Source organism: Nicotiana tabacum, chromosome 7, assembly GCF_000715075.1.
Source record: "Nicotiana tabacum cultivar K326 chromosome 7, ASM71507v2, whole genome shotgun sequence".
NCBI classification, from domain to species: Eukaryota; Viridiplantae; Streptophyta; class Magnoliopsida; order Solanales; family Solanaceae; genus Nicotiana; species Nicotiana tabacum.
In genome coordinates, this window is record NC_134086.1 from 116854340 (window position 1) to 116876330 (window position 21991).

A 21991-nucleotide genomic window follows, 5' to 3' on the forward strand; every position below is an offset into this window, starting at 1 on the left:
CCAAACATTGCCTACCCGAAACCAAAAGCCTTCACTATGTCTCCACAAAAGCCCTATATGATCTCTAGTTAAATGAAACTTACATTAGTGGTGACTCACATAAGGGGCAAGCATATGGTACTTAGAGCCAGACTTGTGACTTTTCCTTGAGAGAGATGAGTTATTTTCCATTAACCTCGTTTTGAGTGCTACTATTCTAAAGGTGAGGTTTGCTTAGGGAAAGCTGAGGATGTGTGAGTTTGGGTTCCACAATAACCACAATAATAGAAAAAAGTTCTTTGATGTGTTGAGTCAACTCTTGATGCTCTTGTGTCGCACTTAATTCATGGTGATTAAAAGAGTAAATGTTGTTAATGATTCATTTGTATTGAGGGAAATTGTTAGTCCCAATTGATGCTAGATAAGGTCACTTTAGAACAACTGAATTTTCTTGGATTTTCCCTTAAGGGATGAGTCTTATTTTGTTTGCTTGAGGACAAGCAAAAGCTTAAGTTTGGGGAGTTGAGAACTAGGGATTTTGATACATTTTATACTCATTCTTGCTTAAGTTTTGATTAGAAATGTGTGCAAAATAGTCCCAAAGGCTCACAAGTTGTGCTTGATTGCAGGTTTGATCAATAAGGTGACAAGATGTCAAAGATCAGCTAAAAAAGGAGTGAAACTTGCACAAGTACCAAGACAAGACAAAGCTCAGGCAAAACAAGGCCAATGCGGCCGCACACCATTCTGTGCGGTCCGCACAAGTGATGTTTAGAAAGTGTGCATTTCCACGCCAACAGGCATTGTAACCGCATGGGCTTTTGTGCGGTCTGCATTGAGTTCATTGCGGCCGCACTCAATTTAGTGCGGTCGGCAAAGCTAGAGTTCAGAGAAGTGTCAGTTCCAAGTTTAAAGTCCAATGCGGTCCGCGCTCCATTTCATGCGGACCGCACTAGAAGCCACTACGACCGCACTCGATTTTGTGCGGTCCGCATTGCCCGAGTTTAGAGAGCTAGATTTTTAAGTCAAGAGCCTTAGTGCGGCCGCACGTGATTTTGTACGGTCCGCACTAGCCCCGCAGGGGTATATTTGTCCAGATTTTTCAGCTTAGTATAAATAACATTTTTCCCATTTTTAGGTTATCAGATAGTTTTATACACTGGCTGCACTCGTGACTTCGAATATTTTAGCTATTTTGAGTAATTTTAGCTTCATTTTAACATTGAATCTTCAAGATTAATTTAGCAATTAATTAATATGAGTTTTCTTCATCTATTTCTTTGTTTTCTTCTCTAATTATGAGTAGCTAGACCCATAAGCTAGGGTTGTGGCTCAACCCTAGTGTGAGTAATTGATGGGTCTTGTGTTTTGATGCTTGATTGTCTATGGGTGTTTGATATTTGGACTAATTTCATGTTTAATTGCTGAATTAGTGGTTGCAAACACTAGTTTGTGTTTAGTTGACTTTGGCTCTTCTTGAGAAAGAGAGCCTAAGTCTCTGAAATTGGTCCAACAAGGAATTGGGGCGTACTCAAGAGATTGATAGCCCCAATTAAAGGGTTAAACCTAGAGATAGTAATACCCGACTTGAACCTTGATTGCTTGTGCAAATTTGCATACCCAATTGGTCTTGAGAAAGTCAATTCGGGCAAAATCACTCGAACCACCGAGAGGTGTAGAGTGGGTAAAATCGTACAACGATTATATCATACTCCCCAAATATGTCAATTATGCCTTAGACTCAAGTATCCGTCAATTAACCACCTATGCGAAAGTCACTACCCTAGTGCTTTTTAAACCATTTGAACAACCCACAACATTTTAACCTTAGCTTTCTTTAGTTTAATTGAGCATTGCAGTTTATATAATTAGAAGTAAATCAAAACCCAAAAATGTTTAGAAGTGAAATTTGGAACACATACACAATTCCACTTTAGATAGACACCCGACTCCAAAATCTAGCTCCCTGTAGAAATCGATCCCGAACTTAATCGGGTAAAAGCTGCTTTGACCCTCTCTCACTACTCAATAGAGTGCAGGGTTGGCCTCGATCACACACCAAACAACTAAAAGGGGCAAGTTCGAAGGCATTGCAATCAACCATGTCAACCAAACCTGACGTACAAGTAGAGGCCATCAAAGACCCGGATGTCGTAGAAGCTTGCAAGATAACCATAGAAATTCTTGATCCCGTCCAACTGGACAACACCGATAACACGAAAAAGGCTTATGTCGGTCATAACCTCTCACAACCAGGTAAACATCGTGAGTTTTTAACTAACAACGCCGATTTGTTTGCCTTTTCCCACTCAGATATGACAGGAATCCCAAGGGATATCACCACACATAGGCTGAATGTCGATCCTCTTTACCCGCAGGTACGACAAATGAGTAGAAAGTTCAATGCCATCATCAATGAGGCGGTCAGCAAAGAGGTTGACAAATTACTCGCAAATGGTTCCATCAGAGAGTCAAAATACCCCCAATGGGTCGCCAACGTGGTCATGGTCAAAAAGAAGAATGGGAAATGGAAGATGTGTGTCGTCTTCACCAACCTGAACAAAGCATGCCCGAAATATTCCTTTCCGTTACCACACATCAACCAGGTCATTGATGCAACAGCGGAGCACGAACTATTGAGCTTCTTGGACGCCTACTCCGGTTACAACCAAATTCTAATGGCTGAAGAAGGTCAAGAAAAGACCACTTTCATCACTCACCGAGGAACATACTGCTACAAGGTAATGCCGTTCGGACTCAAGAATGTAGGGGCAACATATCAAAGGTTAGTCTCCAAGATGTTCAAAGAGCAACTCGGTAAGACCATGGAGGTTTACATCGACGACATGATAGTAAAGTCGACAAAGAAAGAAGATCACATTAGCCATCTGAAGGAAACCTTTGAGATATTAAAGCAATATGGGATGAAACTGAATCCCGAAAAATGCACCTTCGGCGTAACTTCAGGAAAGTTCCTTGGTTTTCTAGTGTCACAAAAGGGTATCAAGGTCAACCCAGATCAGATCAGGACCATTAAAGGAATACCGGAGATACTGACCAGCAAAAAGCAGGAGCAGAAATTAACAGGGCGAATAGCCACCCTATCGAGGTTCATTTCACGATCATTAGATAGATGCCATAAATTCTTCAACGTGCTAAGGAAAGACCACGGACTGCAATGGAATGCAAAATACGTCGACGCCTTGATGAAATTGAAAGCGTATCTATCTTCGCCACCACTACTCGTCAAGGCAGACCCAGGTGAATGTCTACTTGTGTATCTAGCAGTCTCCAAAGTCGCGGTAAATGCAGTCTTAATCTGCGAAAACAAAGGTATGCAATCTCCGATTTACTATATCAGCAAAACCTTAATCGATGCCGAAACAAGGTACCCTCACCTTTAAAAATTAGCTTTGGCGTTAGTCGTAGCTCACGAAAGCTTAGACCATATTTTCAATGTCACCCCATAAAAGTGGTGACAACCTTCCCCCTAAGGGGTATCCTACACAAACCTGAACTATCGGGTATATTGGCCAAATGGGCCATAGAATTAAGTGAGCACGACATAACTTACCAACCGCAAAATGCCATTAAGTAGCAGGTGCTCGCTGATTTCATCGCTGATTTCAGCGCGGAAATATTGCCTGAAGTAGAGCAGAAAGCGCTTTGCACTTCCGTACATACCGATCTCTGGGTCCTCTACACCGATGGTGCATCTAGTGCCTCGAGATAGGGGCTGGGACTCGTCCTCGAGGTTCCTATAGGCAAAGTAATTTGCCAGTCCATACGATGCCCCGAGATGACTAACAACGAGGCAAAGTATGAAGTTGTGATTGCAGGATTGAAATTAGCCCTCAAATATGTCGCCCGACAACTCGTCCTCCATTGCGACTCTCAACTCGTGGTGAACCAAGTCACTGGGACTTTCCAAATCAAAGAATAGAGACTACAAAAGTACCAGTTGGAAATTCACAAACTGTTGCTAGAATTCGATGAATGCCGCCTCGACCAAATACCCAGGGTGCAGAATATCGAAGCAGACAGCCTCGCCAAGCTAGCGGCAGCCACCAAAAATATCAACAAGGAAAACGTGGTCACCCTTCTCCATTCCGCAATAGACCACGTCGAGGTACATTCTGTAAACCTAACTTGGGACTGGCGCAACCACCTCGTAGCATATTTTCAGGTCGAAACGCTCCCACAAGATAAGAAAGAAGCCAAAACGCTTCGGATACAGGAAGCTAGATACAGCCTCGTAAACGGTGATCTCTACAAAAGAACGTTCGGCGCCCCCTAGCCAAATGTCTTGGGCCAAACCAAACTAGGCGAGTACTGGAAGAAGTACATGAAGGGAATTGCAACGCCTACACGGGAAACCACGCCCTCATTCGATGCCTCATCTATGCCGGATACTAATGGCCCACCATGAGAAAAGAAGCCGCGGACTATGTCAGGAGATATGAACAGTGTCAGAAGTATGCCCCTATGATACATCAAGCAGGGGAACTCCTTCATTCCGTCACTTCACCATGGTCATTCATAAAGTGGGGGATGGATATTGTCGGACCCCTCCCAGCAGGACGAGGTCAGGTACATTTCCTTTTTGTTTTAACTAATTACTTTTCTAAATGGGTGGAAGCAGGTACATACACTCAGATACATGAGCAAGAGGTCATCGCATTCATATGGAAAAACATAATATGTTGTTTCAGCATCCCCAAAGAAATCAGCTGTGACAATGGACCTCAGTTCATCGGAAAGAAAATGACCGGGTTTTCCGAAAAATTGCACATCAAACGAATACTCTCCATGCCATATCATCCCGTCGGCAATAGTCAGGCCAAATACTCCAATAAAGTAATACTGAATATATTGAAAAAGAAGCTTGAGGACTCCAAAAGGCTGTGGCCTGAACTACTACCAGAAGTATTATGGGCATACCACACTACACCAAAAACCAGTACAGGTGAGACGCCATATTCACTAGTCTACGGGACTAACACAGTTATACTCGTCGAGGTCGGAGTGCCTAGTTTGAGATACTCCAACGAGAGCCAAACAATGAAGAAAGTAGGTTACAAGATCTTAATGAAGTCGAAGAACGGAGAGACATAGCCCATATAAGAATGGCAGCCCAAAAACAACAAGTAGAAAGGTACTACAACAAGAAGGCTAAAGTGCAACCGCTCAAGGTCGGAGATCACGTCCTCAAGGTTAAAACACAAGCAGCGAAAGACCCTAATAAGGGAAAACTGGGAACAAACTGGGACAGACCATACAAAATCACGGCGGCAGCAAACAAAGGAGCATTCCAGCTAGAAACAATGGAGGGAAAACTACTCCAAAACAACTGGAATGTCGCCCATCTCAAATACTTCCACTTCTGAAAGGAGGCGCCACCTAAGTGATACTCTTTTTCCCTCATCCAGGTTTTGTCCCAATTGGGTTTTATTATTGAGGTTTTTAATGAGGTAGCTAGGGGGACGTCTCGAGGTTCGAAGTATTGTTCATTACCCCGCCCGTTGACATGATCTTCGGAACGAAGTAATGAAGGGACTGGATATAGATAATCAAATTTCCATTGTATGTACAGAGTCGACATGTGATTCTTACAAAAATATAATTAAATCTCCATTGCATGAATAAAGTCGACATGTGTCTTCCTACGGGAATACGATCAAACCTCCAACGTGAAATGGCCAAGGCCATCGACGAAAATATGAGTTCGACCTCGTTCAAACCACGACGGGATCCTACTTCGATGATAGTTCGAAGCAACTTCCCAATGGCCAAGGCCATCGACGAAAATATGAGTTCGACCTCGTTCGAACCATGACGGGATCCTACTTCGACGACAGTTCGCAGCAACATCCCAATGGCCAAGGCCATCGATGAAAATAAGAGTTCGACCTCGTTCGAACTACGATGGGATATTACTTCGACGACAGTTCGAAGAAACATCCCAATGGCCAAGGCCATCGACGAAAATATGAGCTCGACCTCGTTCAAACTACGACGGGATCCTACTTCGACAATAGTTCGAAGAAACATCCCAATGGCCAAGGCCATCGACAAAAATAGGAGTTCGACCTCATTCGAACTACGACGAGATCCTACTTCGACGTCAGTTCGAAGCAACATCCCAATGGCCAAGGCCATCGGCGAAAATGGGGATCGACCTCGTCCAAAAGCTAAATCGGCTTCACAGCTGGACAGATATCCCGGATACCATACATTGCAAAAAGCACCAACAAATTGATAAAATAAATTCTACATTACATCAAAATGTTATGTACACCTATTCTTACTAACGAGCTAAAGCACTCCCCCTACAAAAGCCCAAAAACAAAAGCAAGTACAAACAAAAGACTACACATCATCCCCAGTAGGGTAAGCATCTTCGTACCAAGAGTCTGAAGCAAGACGGTTCGCATCATCGGAGTTGATGTCATCCCCGTCATGTGTAAGAGGGTCATACCCGTATGCCTCACGAGCTGCACGAGCTTCGGTATGCACGGCCTGAAGTTCCATTTCAGTTTCCCTCTCCTCGGTGTGGAAAGCCTTGTACGCATCAAGCCGAGCCTCAGAAAGGGCCCATAACTCATATAAACGATGAGGCACGACCGGATCGGTTGAGGCACGACACGTAGAAGGCTGAGAGCGTCGACTTGCATCCTCCACTCTTAGTGAGGCTACTTGTCCATTCAACACAGATAGCTCTGCCTCCAACTTTTTAACACGCCCTTCAAGCCTCGCGACCTTAAGATTAGAGGCGCCCTTCTCCTCAGTCAGCTTCGACCTACAAACACGGAGGGCATTCTCCAAAGATGCAGTTCCAGAAATAGCTGCCGCCAACTTATCAACACCGACGTCCAGCTTGACCTTAAGCCCCTTAACCTCCACCGCCTTCGCACTCAATTCAGCGGTCAAACTGGCCACCTTTGCTTGTAAGTCGACATTCTCAACCATCACCTCCTTACTCAACTCAAGCTCGTCCTCCTTCACCTTAAGGACCTTCTTTTTCTCGATAATGGCTCGTCATCGTTGGAGGATTCGTCCAAGAGGTATGGGGTCGGAACTGAAAAAGTCTCCTCCCTCATGAACACGACCCGAGAGGGACCTTTTAATTGAATAGGTTGAAGATGAACCTCTTGAATAGACTCACTCAAAATAAACTGTGTGTCCGCGGCGGCAACGACCTTTCGGAATGCAGGGACTGACGCCCTCTGTCTCTCCTCGACCTATCATCACGAAGGGTCATATAAATAAACAACGTCATATAGCCAATGAAGTGTAGGGAAAACATTTACCAGATGGAACTTTAGGGCCATAATGCTTTACGAAGGCGGGGCAATCTCGGGTTTCCGCTGCATGGGGCAACAAACGGGCTACCCAATCCCTTATGCCCACAATAGGGTGAGGCGGACGTCCCAGAGCTGCAAACGAGAAGCAAACAAACTTTATAATGAATACAGACGAAGGAAGAGTAAAACGAGTGGCGACACTTACGAGTCTCATTCCATTGCTCCGGGAACCTGGCGGAATCAGAAACGATGTGTTCGGTTTTGACAAAGAAGTACCTGTGCCAAAACTTGCGACTTGCCCGGTCGTCTGTCCCGACCACCAGCACTGTGGTCGTCTGTCCCGACCACAGTGCCTTAAATGCACCATGGTACCCCTATGGAAGCTAGGCGAGAACATGTGCAAAAGGTGGTGGATAGAAACGTCACATTCCGCCAACTCCGCATACTTGGCCAACAACAGAAGTATCTTAAGCGTATACGGCGAAAGTTGCCAGGTAAACTTGGTAGAACCTACAAAATTCTTCCGCTAATGGGAAGAGAGGAAAAGTATAGCCAATCACGAAAGGGTACTCATAGAAAGCGCAGTACCCCGGTCTGTGGACCTCTACAAAATCTCTCCATGCCGGAACCATGTCAACATGAGCGGGAATGCAATACTTTACACGAAGAGCGTCAATATGGACTTGCTCTATCTCATAGAGTACGGAGGTAGGAGTAGAAGGGGGGTCTTTGAGGAAGTCACTTCGAGACATGGGGTGTCTCGGTAGTAACTCCTCCACCGTAGGAAGGCTGTCACTCTCTTCTACCACTATATCTTCACCGCCCAAATGGGGCACCATGGACAATGGGGCGACTTCAGGAATCCCTTCACGAGATCGGTGCGACCTTGGCATGTTTTCGTTAAAAGAGAAAAGGGGTGTTGACACAGAAGAAACAAGGGAGGAAGATGAAGTTATGAACGAAGAATGTGAGAAGAAGAAGTAGAAGATTGTCAGTACTAGCTCGGAGAAATAAGGAGGGGTATTCAGAAGTGAAATGGCCAAGAACTTTCGAAAAAATAAACCCTCTACCTATTTATAGGATTGGGTGGCGCCAGAATCGAAGCGGAAGGCCACAGAGTGGCACCAAAATCGAAGCAACAAGCCATCAACTCCTTCCTCGAAAACACGCGTTATGATGACGCACGTGAAGATGACATCATTTCCCTATAAAATGCATAACCTGGTATCTTGCTAAGCACGCTGACCGCCCATCATTGGCCATGTCATAACGCTTCGAAGGATCAAATTTTTCCGTAGAAACGCACAGTGTCCGCTCATCAAGGACGCACCAAGTTGCAACCTCGACAAGCGGAGAGACTAACTATATGGGTCCAAATTTGAACAACCACGACCTTCGACGAGTACGACGAACGACAAGGTCCCCGTAACCTGACGTCCTGCGGAGGACAACCTTAAGACAAACAAGAGATTGTACGACCCTTGTAATAATATAAGCCCATTAGAGGATACTAAAATCTGTCTTTTACAACTTAGTAGGGTTTCATTCCCTATATAAATAGCGAACAATAACTTTGTAAGAGCACTTCTTGGTTGATTCATAATACTTGCTATAAATTTACTTACATAAATGCGTGAGAAGATTATTGTAGAGGCTTTGTTGATCCAGATTAAAAAAGAAGTCTTATTATCCTTTATCCATCTTTCGTTCTAGAGATTAGTATACTTAGCTAAGATTTACCCTTTATTTTTGATTGATTTGTTCAAAAAGGTTTCGATATTTTTGAGTCAAAGGGGTTGGTGAAAATGCTGAACAATAGCAATTTTACTATCAGATTTCCCTTATTCACAATACTGTAGTAATTATTGATTCTTGAATTTTGTGAATAAACTTTATTATTTCCCTCTCATTTCATGGATAACATAGGAATAAAGTTTACATGTTGTGCTAAGCATAGTGCCATCTTATCCATATATACAAATTGTAATTTCGTAGTATTTTTGTGTAATTTCCAAATGAAGATTATATTTTTTTAAAAATTGAGAAGTCATCTTCAAACTTACACCAGAATGTTAGATGTTTTTAATTATCTTTTTATATTCTTTTTTTGAGAATTGAGACGGAGAAAGTACTAAGTATCAAACTAATTTACTAAATAGAAAAAATTAATGCTACCCATATGCAGAATAATGGTGAGTTATTGATAAAGGATATAGTAAAAATATCACATTATCATTTGCATATTTTCTGTCTTTCAAAGTAAGGTAAGTCTTTTTTATTCATTGACCAATTTTTTTTTTTAAAAAAAAATTCTTTCTTCTCTAAATTATTTATCATGTAAACCACGCAAGATGATGAAAGATAGTTCTAATATTCAACGGTTCACGCTGTTTAGTACTTTAAAAAAAAAAAGAAGATTATTCCTGAAACAATTTGTTTATTAATGAAGGTATTCATGCAATTAATAGCTGTCATATATGTCTATATATTGGAAGGTATTCTGATGTTGCATTGCACACCAAAGAAGAGAAAAGAATAGAAGAGAGACTTTGAAGATGGAAGCTGCAAACAACTACTCTAATGGGCCCCTCTTTACTCCTTACAAACTGGGGAAATTTGACCTCTCTCATAGGTCAGTACGATCCACCTCAATTTCTTTGAACAATTTTTAGCCTAGCTAGTAATTGAACATAATAAATAGAACTGTTGAATAAATGTATTGCAGAATAGTATTTCCAGCACTAACGAGGAACAGGGCACACAAAAATATACCACAGCAGCCACATGCTACTGAATATTATGCTCAAAGAGCTACTAATGGAGGTCTTCTCATTTCTGAAGCTGCTGCTGCATCCGATATTTCTCAAGGGTAAATTAATTACTCCCTTGGCTGAACAGAGGCGTATGTAGTGTTATAGAACTGGGTTCATTTAAACTCAATACTTTCGACACAGAGTATAAATTTACTGTAAAATTCAATAAAATTATAACACGTTAATGTGGGCCTGAACTCATAACTTTAAAAATATGATAGGCTAAGAACCTTAAAGGCTGAACCCACATAGTTTAAATTCTTGATCCGCCTCTGCGGCTTGGCATGTGATGTGATTGATAATAATATTTCAGCATTGTTAATAAAGGTGCCCAAACATGCCTGGAATATGGAATGAGGAGCAAGTGGAAGCATGGAAACCTGTAGTGGAAGGTGTTCATGAGAAAGGAGGTGTCTTCTTTTGTCAAATTTGGCATTCAGGCCGCTTGTTTGTCCCTACTCTTAGTGCATTATATTTCTCGATCGGCGTTGGATTTTCCTTGACAAGTAAGAGTTTACAATTTTATAGCGGATAAACATAAAAACAAAGCATGCAGTCAAAGATTTATGATATAATTTCTAATGCACATCTCTCAAGTATATGCGGTTTCTGTCTTATTTTTTACGTGCAGGACCTGATGAACAAGTTTATGAGAAACCAACACCTCGTCGTTTGAAATCTGATGAAGTCCCTGGAATTGTCAATGATTTCAGGATCGCAGCCCGTAATGCCATTAAAGCTGGTAATAATTATATTTTACGATCAATCCCCCTTTGATAACTGATCAACTGTATGGGATTTAATTTTTACTATTCACAAGTTTGACGATGAAATCCAAACATTATAATGAAGATTGAGAAGTAGCTTAACTAGTTTCCCATGATAATAAAGGATTTGATGGAGTTGAGATCAACGCTTCAGATGGCGGCTACCTGATTGACGAATTTATGAATGATAGGAAAAGTATTGAGGACTGTTGTCGACTTGCCCTGGAAATAGTACAAGCAGTGGCAAACGAAATCGGAGCTGATAAAGTTGGTATAAAACTGTCTCCTTTTTCAGATTGTGATGGCAAAAAGGACTCAAATTCAGAAAGACTGGCAACTTACCTGGCGAATGCACTAAGCAAACTAGGTGTTCTCTATCTTCATGTGGTTGAGCCAAGAGAAGCAGCTAAGGGTCTTCTTCCTATTAGGAAAGCTTTTCAGGGGACACTTATCGCTTCTGGTGGTTATAATAAATTTGATGGGGACAACGCGATAGAGGAGAATTATGCAGATTTGATCTCATTTGGACGTATGTTCTTGGCAAATCCAGATTTACCAAAGCGTTTTGAGGTTAATGCTCCACTTAACAAGTACAATAGGAGCACATTCTACACTAATGATCCACTTATTGGTTATACTGACTACCCATCTCTTCAAGTTGCTTCCTAATTATTCACACGGTTATGGGAAAAGGATCACGGATTGGAGCTGTGTCTATCTTGTTATAAGCATTGTGTTGTAATAAATAAGTTCACATGGTTAATTGTGGAAAGAATCATGTAGGATTGTGTGTACCTTGATGAAAACGCAGTATGATCTGTTGTTTTGAAATTGAGGTTTTATTTCTAAGTTTGACATTTAAGAGTTCAATAATTCTTTCTTGTTCAGCACTAATTACTTTATCTTAATCAAAAACTCTTGTAGTTATGGTTTAAGATTAATAGTACATATTTTAAATCCAACATGAATTATCTCATCAAAGGCAGACCCTTATGCTGCCAAGCGCGGACCCCTTTACGTTGGAAACTCCGTTCGTAAATACGGTCCAAACTCCCGCTGTCGATTCTGACACCATCACTGCTTCTTTGGTCGCTAGAGGCAGCAGTCCCGGACTGAAATCAGCCACAATATCGGCCAAACTTGTGACTTAATCACAGCCCTCAGTTTATATTCTATATCAAATTCACTTATCTTGACGGCCCATTTGGCCAATCTACCCGAGAGTTCGGGTTTATGGAGGATATTCCACAGGGAAAAGGTGGTCACCACAACTATCGGGTGACATTGGAAGTACGGCTTCAACTTCCGAGCGGCGACTACGAAAGCTAAGGCCAACTTCTCCAAATGCGGGTAACGAGTTTATGCTCCCGCTAAAATTCTACTAACGTAATAAATGGGGGATTATATACCTTCGTCCTCACGGACTAAAACGGTGCTTACCGCTACCTTCCAGACTGCGAGGTAAACTAGCAGTGTTTTACCTTCCTTCGGTTTTGATAGTAACGGAGGGCTAGACAAGTACCTTTTCAAAACTCTCAAAGCCTGCTATCATTCCGAGGTCCATTTGAAGTTGTTTTCTTTTTGAGCAGCACAAAGAAACGGTGGCATTTCTCTTATTATGACCGGGAAATAAACCTACTCAATCGGCCAATCTCCCTGTAAGCATTTGAACTTCTTTCACACTTGATAGTTGGTCGGGGATGTCTTTGATGGCTTTGATCTTATCGAGGTTTACTTCAATCCCCCATTGTGATACCAGAAATTTTAAGAACTTGTCGGAGCTGACCCCGAATGCGCACTTCTTGATGTTAAGTTTCACATTATGCTTCCTCAGGATGTCAAAAGTTTCTTGCAAATGCTTAAGATGATCACCTGTGTTCAAAGACTTAATAAGCATATTGTCTATATAGGCTTCCATCGTTTTCCTTATTTGTTTTTCAAACATCTTGTTTACGAGTCGTTGATAAGTGGTTCCGGCATTCTTTATCCCGAAGGGCATCACATGATAGCAATATGTGCCGAAATTCATTATGAACGAAATCTTTTCCTGATCTTCCGGGTTCATCTTAATTTGGTTGTACTCGGAATAAGCATCGAGGAAACCCATTAACTCGTGCCCGACTGTTGTATCAATCATTTGATCGATACTTGGCAGTGGGAATGAGTCTTTTGGTCACACCTTTATTCATGTCGTTATAATCTACACACATGCGAAATTTATTGTTCTTCTAAGGAACTACTACTACTACATTCGCTAGCCAGTCTGGATACTTTACCTCTCGGATTGAACCGATATCAAGTAGGCGAGTTATCTCTTCTTTGATGAATTTATTCCTGGCCTTCGCAATAGGGCATTTCTTTTGTCTTACCGGAAGGATGTTGGGATCCAAGCTTAGCTTGTGTATGGCCAATTCCGTTGGGATACCTATCATATCCGCATGTAACCATGCAAAACAATCGGCATTATATTTAAGAAATTCAATAAAGTCAGACCTGAGCTCGGGGTGTAGTCCTGTCCCCAAGTGAGATTTCCTCTCTAAGAACTTTTCAAACAATGCAACTTGATCGAGCTCTTCTGCGGTGGATTTTTTTGCATTCGTCTCTTCTGGTACCTGGAAATATCTCGGCACCTAATAAGATTTAGGCATTTTTTCCCCTGGCTAACTTCAATCGGTTCGGGTGCAAGAGTCGGTTCTTGTAATTACTATGCCACCTGCTCCTTTCCTTTGCTACCGGAGACCAAAATTGCATTCATCTCCCTTGATGTCAGTTATTCACCTCTTATCTGCTTGATTCCTTCGGGTGTTGGGAATTTCAGCAACTGATGATACGTTGATGGTATGGCTCTCATCTCGTGCAACCACGGTTTTCCTAGAAAAATGTTATAACCTATATCACTGTTCGCAACTTGAAAAAGAGTCGTCTTCATCATCTCTTCGGCGTTCGTGGGCAGCAGGATCTCTCCTCGGGTTGTCAAACTTGCGAGGTTGAATCCGACAGGAGTTTTGTAGCCGAAATGATGCTTCGAGTGAGTTTGGCTTGCTCCAATACCCTTCATTATATGATATTGGCTGAACTTCTTGGATCCACCAGAACATGTTTGATTTTAAGATCTAATAAATTTACAAAAATTACCAAAGCATCATTGTGCAGTAGCAACAGTCCATCTGTGTCCTCCTCCATGAAAGTGATGTCATCTTCAGGGACTTCCCAGAGTCTCTTGCTATGGGTTATTGATACTTTCGTCTTTTTTGCTGCCGAGAAGGTGAACCCATTCATCTCGTTCCCCCTGAAGATCATGTTGATCATCTGGCGTGGGGGATATTTTCCTGCTTTCAAGGGTTTCGTGTTACCATGGTTGCGACCGTAATTATTCTTGGCCCGGTCACTTAAGAATTCTCCTAAGATGGCCATTTTTCAATAGTGTCGCCACTTCTTCACACAAATGTTAGCAGTCCCCATTCTGGGGGCCATTCGTCCCGTGGTACTCGCACCGCAAATTTGGATCCCACTAGCTGGGATCGGACCTCATCGGTTTCGGGAACCAAGATTCTTTAATGTTTCTCATAGCTGATACCAATTCCACAACACTAACGTTGAAATTGTATTCTGATAGCCTAGGGTAGGAAAGATCCTGTGTACCTAATGTTTCTTTGTCCTGCAATGGCCTATTGTTCCGACCGCGATCAATTCTTCTGTCGATAGAGAACCTATGTGCCAATTGGAAACTTCTGTTGCGTCCTTCGGCCCGTTCATAGGGCAAAAATCGGCCCCTCGAAGATCGTCTATATGTGTCAAAATTGTCTTTTGATTTTTGTTTATTCTTCTCCCGTCCCTTTGCCGACAACGGGAAGCCAATCTGATCATCTTTAATCCTTATCTTAGACTCGTACAGGTTATGGACATCTAGCCAAGTCATCGCTTGGAACTCAAGGAAGCTTTCCTTCAATTTACAGGAAGTGTATAAACTTCTCGGATTCAGACCATATGATTCAGCCGCCCATTCATTCGGAACAGCCAGGAGCAAAATCCTCTCCTTCTAGAACCGGGTGACGAACTCTCGCAGCAACTCGGACTCCCCTTGTGTAATTCTGAATATGTTGGCCTTCCGGACCTATACCTTTCTGACCCCGACATGGGCCTTAATAAAAGAGTCTGCGAGCATTTCAAAGGAATCAATGGAATGCTCGGGTAATAGCAAAAACCATGTCAAGGCTCCTCTCGTGAGAGTCTCTCCAAATTTCTTCAACAAAACAGATTCAATATTATGTAGAGCTAAATCATTCACCTTCACCGCCGTTGTATAAGTAGTAATATGCTCCTGAAGGTCTGAAGTTCCATCATACTTCAGCACCTCGGGCATTTTAAACCGCTTTTTGGGATTAATTCTTGTACGGAAACTGAGTATACTTATTTGAGTATGGCCCTTTCAGCACCGGTGGTGCACCCGAGATTTGATCCATGCGGGCATTTACTTTCTTTATAAAACGTAAGAGTTCGCTCTTAAAGGGATCACTCTCGTTGTTGGGACAGGATCTGCTACCCCCAGCCCTATTGGAGCCAACCTCGCCCCTCGGGGTGCTGTTGTCGACTCTCTGTGTTATTTGATTTGCAGGAGTGCCAGGAAGAACTAGACCTTGTCTATTCGCATTATTAGAAGCCCCCGATAACGCCTGCTTCAAATCTATCATAACCTTATCTTGCCATGTGAGGTGGCCAAGAATGATCGCTTGTTGTTCTTGCAGGACCCTTACCGCATCAACAACATGCTCCTCTTCAGCATCATCGGGAGTCGCATCCCGAACATGTTGCGGGTACCACCTATCGTGGATCGGCATAGCATCGTTCCCCTCATTGTGGGTGTCACTGACTAAATCCTCGTGATGATGCTAGTCTCCTTGAGCCTCAAGATTGTGTGTGTTGTTAACACCATTATCTGCCATTTTTTGTGAATTTTTACTAAGACAAATAATCAAAACACGTTAGTAAAAGAAGAAAGGATCAACTTAATTACATAGCTGTCTAGGCACCACGGTGGGCGCCAAATTGTTTACCCGTAAAATGGTACAGTTGAATTTATACGTGGTTTCTAGACAAGTGAATTAATTTGATCCTGAAATAATAAAATAATTGAAGGAATATGCAATATTTAGCCTTGAAATGAAGACAAAATAACACAAATAATAATTCCGGAGCAGGGCTTCCGGGCACAACAACGAATCAAAGAGTAAGAAGATAAAGCTTTGAATTGATTATAATATAAGTTTGCTAGAAAATTTGTGTCATTTACAATAATAACTGAGTTCACTATTTATAGTTGCTCCTAGGGAACAAGGTCCTAGGATCATGCCCTTCTTTAGTGTCAATTATGAGGGTCATTGAAGAATGTGTAACGGTAAGCATAAATGATAAATCCTTTGTAACAGGCAGTGTACTAAATGCTGTGAAATATTCTTCATTAAATGCTACCGGGTGGCAGGCATCTATTGCGTCTTTATGAACGTCATTCCTTCCGGTGAAAAACGGAACGGTTATCTTCGGTTTTAACTATCATCTGCCTTCGGCTCCACGTGTCACTCTCTTATGCAGCCACTTAACATAGCATATTTTCCCTTATACACTTCCAAGAGAACATTAGGAGGAATATGCAGACGTGCCATCTATTTTTGCACCGTAAAAAGGGTCATACATGTCGATTTGGAGACAACAACCAGTTTTGTATATGTAGGGGTGGTAAAAGGGCGGGCCGTGTCGGATATAGGCGGAAAAAAATAGGCAATGTAAAAATGGATAAATTATCCGATCCGATTCATATTTAATACAGATAGAAAATGGGTTAACCGGTGGATAATATGGATCCATATTATTTATGGCTTCTTGAATATGATCACTTTTGGGAGAATTCCTAGTCTCCCAAAGTTGAGGAACCCCCAAGTTGAGTGTTTACAAATATAAAAGTTAAACCCATTAGTTATCTATTTTCTAAGTGGATAATATAACTCTTATCCATATTTGACCCGTCTTTAAAAGGTCCATTATTCAACCCATTATTTAGTGGATAATATGAAAGTATAATTTTTTTTCTCTATCCATTTTGTCACCGCTACGTATATGCATATCTTCTTTAATAAGGAAATAATCTCAAGAATATTCTTCTTAAAATTAAGTACTATATGCAACATCAACAATTGAGTATCAGAATTATCTTCCATCTTATAAGATGGAATAGTTATCATTTTCGGCCATTGACTAAAGGAGCTATTGCGTGTTACAAATATTTAAGGAATTATAAAAAGGAGGAGAATATAATATTACATAATTATTGGTCAATAAATAAAAATGACTTACTTTACTTGAAAAATATGCAGCTTGCACATTAATGAACGTGTGATCAATTATTAAAAATGACTTACTTTGCCAAAAAATTATATAGGCAATGAGCATCTGATCATGTGCTTCAAAGGTCAGAATCCATAAACAATTTATCACGCAGATCGTGCATTGGAAATATGCAATAGTGAGTTATTGATAAAGGTCAAACTTAGAATGAGTTGGCATGTTTACACCCCCCTAATGTACTTCTTGGATGAATTTAGACATATACAAGTTATGATCTTAACGAATCAAATGAATAATGAATGTACTAATTCTGTCCTAACTCCTAATTGTAGGGGGATCGATGAGAATGTCAGTAAAGGGCAATTTTGACACTATCAATGAAAATTAAAAAGAAAAATACTACCATCTAGCATTCTAACTAGTAACTTCTTCCTACAATCCAAGCACAACTAAGAAACGCATGTGTTTAATAATTTAGGTAAGTTTAAAAACAAACTAGCCTGGGTTATTAGTACTCTCTCTGTTTTAAATTATCTGTCGTTTTTATCTTTTACACGCCTCGTAAGAAAAAATATTAAATAGAAGAGATTTTTGACTTATTTACCCTTATTTATGTCTTAGAATATAATCTCTATTCATTGAATATTACTTATAATTGAGGCATTTGTAATCTTCAAGAATAATTAATATTAAGGATAAAATAGGAAAAAATATTGCAATTTCGGGATCTAATTAGAGATTAAAAGAGTAGGAGTTAATTGTGTTAAATTAGAGGAAATTGCACGGGCGCCCTATTTGGTCATCCCCATTTAACCTATACCCATTTTTTTTTTAAACTTTTAACTTGTATCCACTTTTTAAATAATTTCAGCCCCCTTTCTCCTCCTTCATTTTCTTCTTCAAGTTACAAAACAAACTGGTATTTATCTCCATAAGCAACGCTGCATTAGTTATAAAGTCAATTTTTTTAATTGAACAGTTCGGTAGTTGTACTTCTGCTCCAAATTTACAGCAAATTAGTCTTAGGAAAAAAAATTAATTTACCAGTAGGATGAGTTGTAAAATTTTGGAGTTTTTGTATGTTTATTCGTGTTTGAGCTGAGAAGATGTACACTATTTTTCTTAAAAAATCACTGCTAATTGTGGTGCCTCACCTCTAGAGCTGAAGTTCGCCAGTTACAAAACAAAAACTTCAGCTCTAGAGCTGAAGTTCGTCAGTTACAAACAAAAACTCTAGAGCTGAAGTTCGTCCGTTACAAAAAACAAAAACTTCAGATCTAGAGCTGAAGTTCGCCAGTTAAAAAACAAAAACTTCAGCTCTAGAGCTGAACTTCAGGCCCAACTACTAGAATGCTGAAGTTTTGCGTGATTGTCTTTGCTACTTCAGCCCCGTATGCTGAAGTTATGTGAAAAAGAGGGTATGCTTGCAATTTTTTTTGCAAAACGGACACAAGTTAAAACGTGACACAAAAAGCAAGTATAGATGCAAATGCCCCGTTAAATCATGCAATTCACAAGAGCACATTTGGGGGGGGGGAATATGCAGACGTGACAAGTGCATCTTTTTAAGCTTGACGTTCATCAACACCTCACCATTGCAACGTATGATGTGCGTCATAAATTGTTTATGACTTTTGGCCTTTGGATTACATGATTAGATGCAAAATTTCTATTGTTTCTAGTAAACCAATGGAGTAACATATTTGGCCAAACTGCAAAAATCAGCTTATTTTGAGAAGTATTTTTTCTCAAAAGTGCCTTTCTCATAAGTACTTTTGGTGAGAAGCAGTTTGTGTTTGGCTAATTAATTTGAAAAGCACTTCAGAGCAGCAATTACTGTTTGGCCAAGCTTTTAAAACTGCTTCTAAGTGTATCTTTCTCAAAAATACTTTTCAAAAAAGTACTTTTGGAGAGAAACTACTTTTTTCTGCTTCTCCAAAATTGCTTATGCTTATCCTCAAAAGCATTTTTTTTTTCTTCTCAAAATTTGGCCAAACACTTCAACTTTGAAAAAAAAAATTAAAAAATGCTATTAAGATCGTAGAAAGTTGGCCAAGCGGGCTATAAGTCATTCTTAATAGCCCGCCACATTTTCATTTGCAAATTTTCTATCTCTTAAAGTAAAGCAAGTCATTTTTACACATTGACCCTCAATTTTATTTTTTATTTTTTTTCCTAAATTCCTAATCATATATAACACGCAATAATTCCCTCTGGTCAACGGCCGAAAATGATAACTGTTTACCTTAAACTTCGAGTAACAATTAAATTTTCCTTTGTAGTTTTAAAGATATGTGATTTAATTCAATACCAATTGATAAACAAGGAATTAAATATATAAATTGAAGAATAAAATAGATCGAACCAGTGTGCAAGCCAAATCTTGACCTCGAACTATGACATTCTCGAGGTGGAATTATCACGATCCGGATTTTTCCACCTTCGGGAGTCGTGATGACGCCTACTCATGAAAGTTAGGCAAACCGACAATTACAGTTTTACTACCATTACTATTAATTCAAACAGGAACAGATCTTAGTTAAAATAAAATAATTAAGAAATACGGAAATGATATAACAATGCCACAACTCAAGTACATAACAATCCCATAGATCTGGTGTTACAATCTACGAACGACTAAGATTTACTACAAATATAAGTCTGAAAGAAGTACAGTTCTCGAAATAGAAGAGACAACAGAAAACTAAAACGGGGAAAGGCGACTTCAGGCTCTACGAACGCCAACAGATCTACCTTGGTCTCCCTGGACTGAGGGTAGCTACCTTAAGCTATTTACAAGGTCCGACACTGAAATTTGCACAAAAAGTGAAGAGTGTGGTATCAGTACAACCGACCCCATGTACTGGTAAGTGTCGAGTCTAACCTCCGCGAAGTACTGACGAGGCTAGGACACGACAACCATATAAACATGTGCAGTTAAATCATATATGAGCAGAACAATAATAACAGAAAATAACAGACAAAGATGGGAAGGGGAAACATGCTGCGGAAAATATCAAATTCTAACAGTAATACAACAGAGAAGCATAATGAACACCATATTTGTATCAACGTGTATAATAAAATAGTAACACGTGTTCGATATCACCCTTCGTGATTTTACTCTCGTTCTCACCATAAGAAACAAAAGAAATGGCACAGCATCACCCTTCGTGCATTAACTCTCATAATAGTGGCACAGCATCACCCTTCGTGCATTAACTCTCAAATCATGGCACGACATCACCATTTGTGCATTAACACTCACAATATCGGCACGACATCACCCTTCGTGCATTAACGCTCACTCACAATATCATGCACGACATCATTCTTCGTGATTTGCACTCTTTCTCGCCCAAACAATGGAAACAATACATCCCGACAAGGGAACCAACAATAGAAATAATAACATCCCGGCAAGGGAACCAGCTATAACCAATCTCATTTCAACAGTTAACTCCATAAAATAAGTCTCAACTTGAGTCAATACTCAACAATGGTCAATTACCAAGAAAACATCATAAGTCTTGTTCAACATGGATAATCATCAATTTAAGCATGAACAGAATATAATAAGAGTCACAACAATCATAGTATAAGACTCACTTGCATGCTCGACACCAACGTATAGGTACTCATCACCACGCCTATACGTCGTACTCAACACTAACACATAGCAAATAAGACCACAATACCTAATCCCTCAAGCTAAGGTTAGACCAAACACTTAACTCAATTCTACGGACAAAATCAAGCCTCAATTACCGTTTTACCTCCCGGTTCCTCTTCCAATCCGCTTATATCTAGTCATAATTTACTTAATAACATCAATAAATGTTAAATAAACCAATTCTAATGCATGAATATAGATTTTCCAATGCTTTCCCCAAAAACGTCAAAAACCAACCCCGGGCCCATTAAGTCAAAACTCAAAGTTCGAACCAAAATCCAATTACCCATTCATCCACGAACTCAAATATGCAATTGGTTTTGAAATCCGACCTCAAATTGAGGTCCAAATCCCCAAATTTAAAAATCCTAATTTCTACCCAAGAACATCAAATTCACATGAAAAAACCCTAGATTTTGAAGTGAAATCATGTAAAAAGATAAAATAATTGAAGAAAAAGAGTTAAGATTCATTTACCTATGATTTGGGGAAGAACTTGCTCTAGGAAAATCGCCCCTTGGAGTTTAGGTTTTGAATTTTTGAAGAATGAAGTGAAAATCTCGTCTAAAATCTCACTTAACAGGCTGCAGTTATCACAATTGCGGTCAGGGGTTTGCAATTGTGAACCCTTTAAATTTACTGCTACCTTCGCATTTGCGACACATATGTCGCATTTCACAATTCCGGCCAAAGTTTCTCATTTGCGAGGTTCGCTTTCCCAGGCCTTTTTCGCATTTGCAACAATATTATCGCATTTCCCAGGCCGGTAGACTTCGCATTTGCGAAGCCTGATCTCGCATTTGCGAGATCAGAGGCCAGTGCAAAACACCAGATGCACAGTTGAGTTTTCTTAAGTTCTAATAACTCTGTGGCCTATCCAAAACTCACCCGAGCCCTTGGGGCTCCAAACCAAACATGCACGCAAGTCTATACGGACTTGCTTGTCTGATCAAATCATCAAAATAACATCAGCAACTACGAATTTAACCTCAAACTCAGGATTTTCCTTAAGAACACTACAAATTTACTATTTTCACAACTGGACGTCCGAATCACGTCAAATCAACTCTGATTCTTACCAAATTTTACTGATACGACTTAAATATTATATTAAAC

General features: G+C 40.4%; 1 protein-coding gene across 1 annotated transcript; it reads left to right on the plus strand.

Annotated features, from left to right (window-relative positions):
- Window positions 1-9802: 9802 nt before the first annotated feature.
- On the plus strand, window positions 9803-11825 carry LOC107766387 (12-oxophytodienoate reductase-like protein). The gene is made up of 5 exons (XM_016585160.2): window positions 9803-9915; window positions 10009-10152; window positions 10424-10602; window positions 10728-10838; window positions 10988-11825. The coding sequence occupies exons 1-5, from the start codon at window positions 9839-9841 to the stop codon at window positions 11530-11532; spliced, it is 1056 nt and encodes a 351-aa protein (XP_016440646.1). The 5' UTR covers window positions 9803-9838; the 3' UTR covers window positions 11533-11825.
- Window positions 11826-21991: the final 10166 nt, after the last annotated feature.

Excerpts from the sequence above, each read along its gene's own strand:
- LOC107766387 (XM_016585160.2), top strand. The coding sequence starts at position 9,839 with ATGGAAGCTGCAAACAACTACTCTAATGGGCCCCTCTTTACTCCTTAC. Across the intron at positions 10,153-10,423 it reads GCATCCGATATTTCTCAAGG|GTGCCCAAACATGCCTGGAA; the intron begins GTAAATTAATTA and ends TTGTTAATAAAG. Across the intron at positions 10,603-10,727 it reads CGTTGGATTTTCCTTGACAA|GACCTGATGAACAAGTTTAT; the intron begins GTAAGAGTTTAC and ends TTTTACGTGCAG.